The sequence below is a fragment of the Phaethon lepturus genome, unplaced genomic scaffold, assembly GCF_000687285.1.
Source record: "Phaethon lepturus isolate BGI_N335 unplaced genomic scaffold, ASM68728v1 scaffold5009, whole genome shotgun sequence".
Taxonomy (NCBI): Eukaryota; Metazoa; Chordata; class Aves; order Phaethontiformes; family Phaethontidae; genus Phaethon; species Phaethon lepturus.
The window spans coordinates 74329-85778 of NW_010562665.1; the positions used below are offsets into that span (position 1 = coordinate 74329).

The 11450-nt window shown below is 38.8% G+C and overlaps 1 protein-coding gene across 1 annotated transcript in view; it reads right to left on the reverse strand.

The window, feature by feature from the left end:
* The window catches only part of PDZRN3 (PDZ domain containing ring finger 3), a 31627-nt gene that overhangs the window by 6896 nt on the left and 13281 nt on the right, over window positions 1–11450 (reverse strand). The window contains exons 2-4 of the mRNA XM_010294343.1: window positions 9048–9301; window positions 8682–8693; window positions 6474–6561 (exon numbers count right to left, since the gene is read on the reverse strand). Coding sequence (XP_010292645.1) covers window positions 6474–6561; window positions 8682–8693; window positions 9048–9301 — 354 coding nt within the window. The remainder of the gene's footprint in view (window positions 1–6473; window positions 6562–8681; window positions 8694–9047; window positions 9302–11450) is intronic.

The window sequence follows — 11450 nt, forward strand, 5'->3', positions numbered from 1 at the left end:
GCTGAGAAAGTCGGCATGGCCTGCGCGGGGTCCGAGCGCTGTCCCAGCCCCAGGGCAGGCCCTGCAACGCGCGCTTGTGGCCGGACCTGTCTGTTCCAGGAAAAAAGCCCTGATAACATGACTTGTTATTTCTGAACATCTCTCTGTTTTGACCTGCGCTGTGCCATTTGCAAGGGGCAAGACAATAAAACAAGCTGATATGAATAATTTATTGGCATGTCTAGATGACAGCTGCCGAGATCAGCAATCTCATGTTATTTACTTGTCAACATGTGTAATTTCTTTTTTTTTTTATTTAAAGAAACGTAGCTGTAAATGTCAGTGCCATTTCAGATGGTATTTAAATGGTTTCAATCAATAGCATCCATGGTGAACCGCTGTTCTTTTTTTCCCCTCTCTTTTGTTACTTAAAGGTTTGAACACAATACTTTAATAGTGGGGTTTTTTTGCAGTTTTCTAAGCTTTTGGGGGCTTCTAGAGAGGAGATGGAAATTCTTCAGAAGAAAAGATGAGACAAAGCGGATTCAATTCTGATCGTCATTTGATTCTTGGGAAAGCCACTGCAATCAATGTGTTGATTCTGAGTTTAATCATGGTGTGAACTGGGGACAAGGTGGGAATTTCTGTGTTGGGACTAATTCATGCCTAGAATGATTCCCTTATTTCCTACATATTTTAACAAAAAGTTTTTGTGTCTTGGAGAAAGTTTTTTTTATATGGTTTACTCATTTGAAAATGTGGCAATGAATCAGTGGCAAAAAACTAGTGCTGTTGCTCATTATGCTGTTTCACTATTAGTGAAAAATATATATAAAGTTAAACAACCCCCTGCCTCCCCTGCCCCCCAAGAAAACCAACAAAAAGAAGTGTAGTGATTTTGGCCATTATTTAACTAGATCCTATGTAAGCATAAACACTTGCCAGCATCTTTTGGAGCGGAAGGAGAGGAGGAAGCAAGCTATCAGTTTCATTAGTACCTGCTGCATGTTTTGAATAACAATAGGTGTTTTTCCAACAGGTATTATTTCCATAATACAAATATGAAGTGTATTATTAGAATTAAAAAATAAGGATGGGTTTACATTTAAAATGCACCATCCAAGACACTGTCTGTTATATACTAGAAGGTAATAAATCGTCTGGTAAATTAAACATGTATCTGTTTTCCTTTAAAAATATATAAAATTGCTTAAAAACACACTCACAGATAAAGCTGCAAAAAGCTAAAGCAAACAAAAATTTTTTAGAGCAGGTGTTTAGAACCTGAATTTTTATGAGGAATTAGTTGACAGACTTACCCTTGGGTACAATCCCTCTAGTCCTCAGTAGGAAAAGAGTAAGTAGGTTTGATGCTACCCAAATATGATAATTTTGTGTACTTAAAGATAGGAACAGCTGCTTTCTGTGGGTCTCTGCATCAATAAAGTTTTAATATAGTCACAAAGGTTTGAAATATTTGAGAGATAAAAGTATGCAATTCCAGTTGGAGTTGAAGAACCAACTCCGGAGTCTTCAAAGCAAAGAGTATTTCTCAAGTTCAGAGCACAGTCTGTGTAACGCACAGATACATGAAAAGGAAAGATAGAACAGAAAATTGGCACCTGCAAGTACAGGTATTGGTAGCTTGTGTAATTGTACCGGGAATTAATTAAACACTAGGAAATAACATGGACCCAGAGTACTTTGAAGGTGTAAGTTCATGTGCTTGTGATGCCACTGGACTTGCCATTTCTTACTCCTCTGTCTTCAGTGTTGCACTTCTGGACAGCCCAAGGGCCTGATCCCGCAGAGGGCGGCCGCTGCGTGCGCAGCAGCAGCTGGACTGCTTCCAGAGACCCCGCTAGACGCGTGCTCTTTGAGATTAGTCTGCTGTACTGCACAGTCTTGAGATGAAAGAATCTTTAGTGCTCAGCTGGGGCTTAGATACTATTATGAACTCTGTATAAAATAGTATGAAACGTAGCAGCCGCCTACATTGCAGAAGGGAGACATCAAAGTATTCAACACCTGGTCTAAATCTGCAGAAATTAGTTAGCAAACAATAGTGGTGTCCTCAAAGTGTGGTAATGCCAGGGCTGTATTAGTAAGATAAATATAAAAATTTCATATACGATGTAACTTAAACACACAGATAATTAAAATCTGCTTCTTTAAATCAGGTAAAAGTGACATCTTAAGAGATGTTCAAGAGAAGTTTTTGTATGCTATTTCAAAACAGTCTGCACAAGAGAACTGTCTGAAAGATTACTGGCTCCATATCAATATCTTCCTCCTTGAGCCAAGGAGGTCTCAATGAGCTATTTACCGAAATCCATATGGCATTTGTAGCAAGACAAAAAGAAACGACATTATACCTGCAACTGCTCATAATAATAAATTAAGGGTAAGTGATAATAGTAAATTAACCTCTATCAGCTCAGAAGATCCCTCATTTGCAACAGACTATTGAATTATTGTACTGCTGATTTAAAATTATGGCCTGCCTGCAAATTTATAAAAATCAAAGTCCTTTCTTTACCCAGACAGAAATGAGCAATAGAAATCTGAAATGAGATGACGACGACGGGTAAAAAAAGTTCAAACGTTTAGAAAGCATTATCCAAAGTATTCTGTCTTTTGTCTCTCTCTAAAAAGAGGCGGGTGTTTTTCTGTGCTGACTTCTGAGATACCTGACCAGCAGGGCCTGCTTTTTTGCTAATTAATAGGCTTCACCCAGATAAGAATGTCAGGGAGCTATTTCCTTTTATGCTGCATGAGGCATTCTTAGTACTTTTTGGCAATTGACCCTGGTACAGCAGGAGGAAAAATCTTGTTCTTGCTGTCTTGAAGCTAAAGAAAGTGATCTTTACACTTGTCTTTTCACATAAATGTGGTTTTCAACATAGCCAAAAAGCAAAAACCCCACCCCGCCGCTTTTCAGAGGAGCAAATTTTATAAAATAGGTTTTCTTTCCAAAATTCTTTGCCCTAGAGAAGTAGTAAAAAAATACCCGGCAGTTTCTATGCCAGCCCAGCTCTGTGATGGTAATTCTCTGATGGACTACAGAGGCTGGACTAACTTAACTCATCAGTGGTGCTGGGGAAGGTTGAAGAAAAATGCATCTCACCCTGATGAAAAGGTGCTAAGGATGCCTAAGTAAGCTAACTTGAAGGATGCCCAGGCTCTTTGCCAACCAGATGGCCAATGGTCCATGATTGAGACCTTTCTTATGCAGTAAGAGGTGTTAAGGTCAGGTTGAAGTCCTCCAGAGAGCTAAGGGAGGACAGCCTTTCAGTATTAGCTTGTCAACAAGGTGAAATGTTTTACTACTTTGGGATTTGTTCCAAACAAGGACTATACAAAGAATTGTCTTAGAAAGTACAGTTGTGAAGCTGAAGGAAAATACTGCTTTTTAAACCTTTACATATTCAATTACTGCCTGAGCAGGACTGCTAGGGCTGAAGTCTTCTGTATTCAGACACATCTTAATGCCTTGAGAAGCTCCTGATCAGTGCAACTCCCTGCAGAGCGGGAGTTTTCATTGAGAAGAAATATATTCGCATGAACGATGCTTTCAAATGCTTTAAAACTAGGACGGAATAAAAATTGACAAATGCCTGTGATGGAGCTTACAGATTCCCATGTTCAGATAGCTACCTCTTGCCTCCTCCCCTCCCTTGCAAACAGATTATTGGACAAGTGGAAGAAAACTTTCAACCGGACAGGACAGCTCGAAACCCGGGTACTCAGCTTTTCTTTATGATTTCCTAAAAGCAGTGAAGTATTAATTTCAAATTTGAAGCATGGCTTTTGGTGCTCAGTGTGTTCATTTTTTGCTGATCAGATGTTACGGTTTCATGTCGGGAACACTGTGCAAGAGCTGTGCGCTGGGAGGGCAAAAAGCTATTTGAATGAGTCTGTTGTCCTCCTTTGGTCTTTTGACGTGAAGACTTCTGTCCAAGATTGAGAGTATCAGAAGGGAGATTTCTTAGCAGCTAGCAACCATTTAATGTAGTTTTTAATCTCCAAGCTGTACTTAGTCTCAACTAGCTCTTCAGCTGCGTTCAGTTCAGTTCTCTACTCAGAAAGAAAGCAAGACCTACATACAAGTTGCTTGTAGGAAAGGGTAAAGACAGAAAGTCAAATGTGAGAGAACAAGCCCCCTTTTTGATGTAGAATGTTCTCCTTTGTAATCTGAAAAAAATTAACACACTGAGAAAGCCCTCACTTGGGCTGTGTGTCTGACAGCTGGACAGACTTGTTTGAATAAACATATTAATGTATAACGCTGCTGGGGAATCCTGGAGTGACATTATTCTTCTTCTACGAACCTGAAATGAATTCTGACTGGGCCTCTGTGAAGAATGAATGTACTTCTAATTTGTAATAAGATAGTAGTTTGGGATTTAGTCTCTTTTTCCTTGTGGCATGTAAACTTCAAAAGACAAGAAATGGTATTTATTTATTTATTTATTTTTGTGGTAGTGAATACGTGGCAGTTACCTCCGAGTCATCAATTTTAAGAAAAATGTTGAGAGGTAAAAACTGAGAACACAATTTTGGCGTCTTGGCAATACTGCCAGAGTAAATTCCTTCCTATGGGTATGTACATTAGCAGCTTGTTGTGAACTTGGGTATTTCACTGTTATTGTCTTGTTTACTTGTTACAAATCACTAATCAGTCAGTTACAGACCATAAAAGTTTAGATGAGGAGCTTCTGATTTAAATTCAAAGCACATTTTATGGACATAGAAACCCAGAAGGCTGACTTGATGGCTTTCTTACTTTAGACATTCCTGCTGCAGTCAATGAAACAGTGCCTTTGTGGTCTTTTAAAACGTATCTATCAAAAGGCAAACAAAAAAGCACCTAGCCAGTTGAGTCCCTGTTAGCACTTTGACCTTACCATTGATCATAGTCTCTACAATTTGAACATGAATCTTTAATGGTTTTTAAGAAATACTATTAGGCTACAGAGACTTTTCTAATGTTCATCTCCCTGTGTTACTGAGCTGATCACCTTTTGCCATCAAGTACTATATCAATGTCAAAATTATTAATGTTGTGGTTTAAGGCATATTAATGTCTGGCTACTGAAGTGCATGTGTTTAAACCGTTTTCAGCTCAACTGGTTAACCTTCTAATGGAAGCAATATAATTTATCCACAATATTAGATTTTCTAAAAGTTAGATTTTGAAAAGACGCTGGCAGAAAATACTAATTTGTTCTACATTTTTCCTTAAGACTGAAATCTATATTGTATCTGGGTTTTTTTTAAGGAAAAAAAGGTACTTGTTTGAGAAGTAAGGCCTTGAAGTCTGCTAAGCAGCATTTGTTTTACTGGCTCTTTGATTTTATCCTGACTTTGATTTGCGTTTGTATACAGAGGTGAATTACTACCAGATCTGCAGAATTTGAGAACAGCTTGCAAACTTTTTATGGGGTTTTAAGTCCTTGATCCTGCAAACACTTTTATAGAAGGGAACAACTTTGTGCTCGTAGAATGACTGAACTCTGCTCCCATTGAAGCTGTTGATAAATTTACTAGTGATTTAAACAGAGCTACAGATAGGTCACATCGCTTGCTTTGACAAATAGGAGTTAGCAGGAGCAGGATCTAAGAAATCGGAAATGCAAGCAAGCTAAGAGTAAACTATTCATTACTGATAATCTTGAATGGATTAGCTGGGTCAGACATTGCTGGCAGCATTTAGAAGTACTGAGATACTTTACTGCTATTTGTTACAAATGGTTAAAAACACTTCAGTGGGTTTGTACTGCTTAAGCATCTTGCAGAACTAGGGCCCACAGTTTATATGCTGTACTCTGAATGGTTGGAAGCAGGTTGTTAAAATTAAGAATGAGAAAACTGAAGATGAACTTCTGATGGTATATACAAGTAGAAAAACTGAAAGTGATTTTGAAGATTTGGCAGGAAAATGGACTTGCATACCTTCATGACTGGTTCAACTTTTATTACCTGTAATTTTATATGTCTATATATGTAGCTTTTCAGGAATGAAGAAGGGAGGAGCTTAGTATAGTGGCATATCCTGGTCTTGTAAACTTAAAATACTTCTAAATTATATGATCAAGAACATATGTTTCTCAGCTGGGGAATATTTAAGGGAAACTCATACATTTTTACTGTGTCTACGTGGAACAGGTCCTGCCACTCAGCAAATTTGCAAAGTCTTTCAGGTTTTCAAAAATTTTAATCAGCATAGTTATACATAATTTAATTAATGTAATCAATTACTTCATTATTTATGCTAATTTGTTAGCTGAAGATCTGGCTCATCAGTCCATGGCACATAGTTAAATACACTGCTAAAGGTATCAGTAAGGTTTGCAACTTGCAAAGTAAGTAATGAGCAATGTTATTACAAATAACTGGTTTGAAATGTTTCTTTGCTTTATATACAATATAAAGACCATGATATGCACAAGCTAAACTTTCAGTAAATGAAATAGTTACTAAAGACTAAGTACCTCTAATTCCAACTCATCTCGGTCCATGTCTTGATGAATTCCTCCCATATAGTCATTTGGGTCATAGTATTCATGCACTGATGGATGACTGGGAAAAAAAAAAGGTATATTTTAGGACAGCACTCAGTACTCTACTTAGCATATCAATCCATTCTAAGCTTATAGCAAGTCATTGTGAACATGATGCACCAACAACGAAACCAAGAAGTTGCATGTGGTTAATTATATACAGTATACCATTTACACCAATAAATTTATTAAACAAAAATTGCACGTATCATAAAAGGAGTCTAAAACATTTGACACCTGATAATGAATGAGAGACTTGTAAAGGGTCTTAGCATTTATTAATGATTTTTCTCCAAATGTAAAGCTGACTTAGGGAAAAAATATACAGAGAGTAGTGGCAAAGTAGGATAAGGTGTACCAGGTGATAGCTAAGTGGGCAGATATTTGCCAGGGTTCAAGATGAGAGGGAGTACTAGATTATTTGCTTATAAGGTCAGTTTATTTGCAGACATGCAAGTAAAATCATCCTTGCCTACTTGTTTGGTATTTTTGCTTTGCCTTAAAGACACAAGATTGTATCACATTGCTAAGGATGATAAAAATAATTTGCCACCCAACTATTTGGATTAACAGCATTTGGTTGATTAATTTGAATGCAATAGCCTGTGGATAATTATTTAAATACTATTTAAATATGCACCACTCTTTGTATTGCCATTCACTATCAGCATGCTGGTTTTTACAACTTGAGCTCTCCGACAGTTTCACTGTCTATACTTTGGAAGTTTTAAGCAGTGTAATCTCTTGTGGTCGCTTCTTTCCATGCTGGAATTTTGTTTCTGCAATGAAAGTAAACTCTCTTTAATTCTCTGTTAACTAGCTACATGTTTCTTTGTAAGTGTGAGGCTATTTATGTAACAGCATCTGCTAATTGGCTAAGATACCCAAGTTGTCATATGCAGACTAGATTAATTTGAATGTGATTTGGAGAAGTTACAGGAAGCATTAGGAAAAAATGACTGTTTGCTTGCACGTGCTGTGTGACAGCATACTTGAAGAGCTAACTGACTGTCCTCGTACGCAGGGACAGCCGTGAGGCAGGCTGTGTGGTTCAGACCAACATCTACAGCTCAAAGGCCACTGATGATGCCAGCAGTTTGAACCTATGTCTAATGATTAAGGGGCAATATGAGGCTACTTGATAGGACTGAGCTGGTATTATGCAAGCATGTTATAATCTAAATGGTTCATTGTGAATTAATCTTTGCCCTTTTCCTCGTGTATTTGGTTGTGCAGTTGGAAAGTCGCAGGTATTGAAACCCCTCTCGCAAATGTGTTTGGGGGTATGCAGCGTAGGTGCTCTAGGATTAAGTGTGTCCTCTCCACAGTGTTCTAAGCCCTGCTGCTTGTTCACTGCACACAAGCTCAAAGGTAGCCTTTTGTCAAACGTTGCCACTAAAACACGCAGCTGTGCTTGAATTTTCAATGGGCTGGGAATAGGTGGCCATCCAGTAATATCCGATGGAAACATCTTTCAAGTCATCAGCACTGAGAGTCATGAAAGGAGCAGACATTGCATACAGAAGCTGAGTTCCTGGCTGAATGTGTGAATATTAACATGCCGTGAAAGTCACTGAGGAGCAGTACAGGATCAGTGCCTGTTTGTAGTCAAACCCTATTTCCTAGGAGCACTGACAGGGATGTCCGGAGAGGCGTGCTGTGAGCTGATCGATGTTCACAGCTTGGGCTGTCTGTGGGTTCCCCTTCCAGAGCTGTACTGCATGGCCAGCACACGTGCACGCTAGCACTGCCTCTCACCGTGTACAGGACCATCTCAAAACCAGGTATTGCTGTGGATTGACCAGATCATGGAGTCTCATACACAGCACTGAGACATTCAGAATACTTTCTATGCCTTTTTCCCTTGTGGAGATGTGTGGCAAGATGACAGGCAATTTGCATGGGTTCCTTGGGGAGCTCTTTTCCTCTTGAACAGTGTGTGAGGGTGTGGTGTGTGTGCCAGGAGATAATTGTAATTTTTATTTGTAAGTACAAAAGCATCAAACTACCATTAACAATAATTAAAATTTGATTCTCAAACATTCATGACAGCACTGGTAAGTAATTTTAGTCCTAGAAAATAATTTATTTGAGTAACATCGCTGCAGGGTTATAATAAGGTAATTAATACACTGGAACAGAATGTAGCAGCTCTTAGCATTACACAATTTATGGCAGCCATAAAAAATAAAGTTAAAACATAAGCAACCCAAAGAGGCAGTGAGAGGAATTACAAGAAGCAATAACTTTATCCATCAAATGCCAGCAAAAAATGAGCTTTATGAGGCCGTGTTGTGACTCAGTGGCATTACTCATGTGAGTAATGGCTTGCTAATGTGCAGAAAAAATGAAAACATTTTGAGTTATGGCTCAATGGCGCATGAATCCTGGCTACTTCTGGGAGTACACGTTCACCAGCGAGTAAAGGTGAATTTGTGAACTACTTCTAACATGCCACATTAAGAAAGACAAAGATTTCCAAGGGCTTCACAAACTGTTACTTACTCTTCAGGTAGGAGGTATGGGTCTAGCACAGAGACGGGTGGAGTAGGTGATCCCATCTTGCTTAGAGCCATGATATGTTCAAAAGTGATATCTGTCTGTGTGCCCACATCTACCAGTTGAGAGTCATGAGGAGGAGTGAAGACCTTGGTGCGTGGAGTTCTCCTCAGGACTTGCACCACGATGGGCTCCTTGGCTGTTTTGAATGCTTCCACCGCCTGCTCATGTGTTGCTTTCGATAAATCCTTCCCATTGACCTGCAGGAAGAAAGCAAGCAAAGCAATGAGAGAAACAGTCGGAAAGCAGAGGATATCTTTGTTGGTTTTGTCTGTTAATTTGTTAATTTTTATCTAAATGTATATACAGCAAGTACTAGGAACTATTTATGTAATGTTATGCATCTCTCATTCTCTTTCACTACGCTAACTTTACAAATCCTGGGCTCACTCTTTGAGCTAAAACACAAACCAACATCCCGTTTGTTTCTTGCAGATCAGAAATCCCTAAGCCTTTGTTCAAACAGAACAAGTTATTGATCCTCCTGTAATTTTTCTAGGTTTTTTTAAAAATCTTTTAACCTTTTTGCTGAATGGAACTAGTGGGACCAGATCTGAAATTACAAAACTATGTACTTGTGTCTTACAAACAATTTTTCAGATGAAACATGATAGTGGTACCTAGTCATTGCAATAAAAAACTTCATTTTAGGAATAGGCATGGACATCATACTGGGATAATGAATAGAAATAATCCAGAAAAAACAGTAATTTTGTTCAAAACCAGGCTTTTTTTCAAAATAAGTTTTTGTTTGTGTAGCTTGGCAGTTTCCCATCCCCAGATCTCACCACCATTATCTCTTGGTTGACTGGATACTTATAGGTAAGAGAACACCTTTACTAAACATGCCTGAGAGACCCTACTGAGAACTACCAATACTAGACATGCCAGGCCATGGACAGTGAGGGCCTGAGAAGAGAATTTGAACACAGATCCCACCCATCTCAAAGGAGTAGTTAAGCTTCTGATCACAGCAGCAAAACTGAACTGAGGCATTCAATTCTATACACAGTTTCAAATCTTTGGCAAGCAGAGGTGTCCTTCCTGATCCAGGCAGAGGTCTTGAGCACTTCCAACCCACTGTGGCTTTGCATTTCACTCGTACTTAGCTTCCTTCCTCACATGGTTTCTAATGAATTCTTCCATAAGTATCTAAGTCTACCCAGGGGCTGTGAAAGAGATGAGGTCATATTTGCCTGAATTTTTATAAAGCTGCAAAACTGTAATTCTCATTTTGAGTTTTGGTTCGTGGGAAGTTTTAATGTTTCTATGTGTCTCTGACTATAGGGATTGTAATTTTAAGGGAGCTAAACACAATGAACGGTTTGTAACGAACTGAAAAAAGGCAACTGTGGTGAAAAGACTGAATGTGTGCCTATTTCCTGCTGTTTCCAGGCCAAGATGGAGATTTCTTTCGAAATTTGGCCTGAGACAGCTGCAAATCCAAAAGCTCTATGGGCTCATATGAAAAGAAGCGATGTTACCGAAATAGTGGGAACCACTGGTAACTCCAGTAAGTTTTTATCCCCCTTTAACCTGCAAACTGTTGGCATTTTCATGGAGGTGAAAAGAAACAATTGAAGAGAAGCTGCCCAGAGCAATCTATGAAAGCTGCATAGTGAAATTACGATCCTAAAGCATCATGCTATCATATAATTGTTACGACGTTCTTTGGACTGGGCCAAGTGTTGGCTGACATGTAGAGATAAACTGCAACTTGAGATTTGAAGATGCTACTAGCAGTGACAGCAAGGGCCCCTATTGTAGCCATCCTTCTCAACAAGGAGCATATTTTATGTTTTTCTTTTCGAATGATGTCTTGTATTGTACTCTTTCCAGTCAGAGCTATTCACTTGATAAACCATGTTACTGTATCTCTAATCAGAGGTATGAGCTGCACAGTGGAAACTGTTGCCTTCTTCATGGAAGTGAACAGAAGAGTAGCATATATTTTGCAAGTCATAAAAATAATTAATTGCCTTGATTGGCCATAGATGCAACAGTGTCTAGCCTCAGGTATTAGTGGTGGCTACTGCTTTGTCATTTAATTTTTGTGTATGTCTGAAATGTACACTAATATGGTGACTCTGCCACATTAGCTTCTTGAGTATGATTGAAACGCCTAAAATATATGTCCAGATTCTGCTCTATCGGATCGCACACGGTTCACACTGTGCTATGCCATGTTTAGTCCCATGAAAGTAAGTGGGGCAACTGAACGAGTAACATTACTCAGTGCAGTAACTGAATTTAGCCCATACTTTAACGTATTGCCCACAGCAAAAAGCTGGGTGATAATAAAGAGGGTTAACTCAAGTGCGGAATCGATTGAAAAGGCTAAATTCCTGC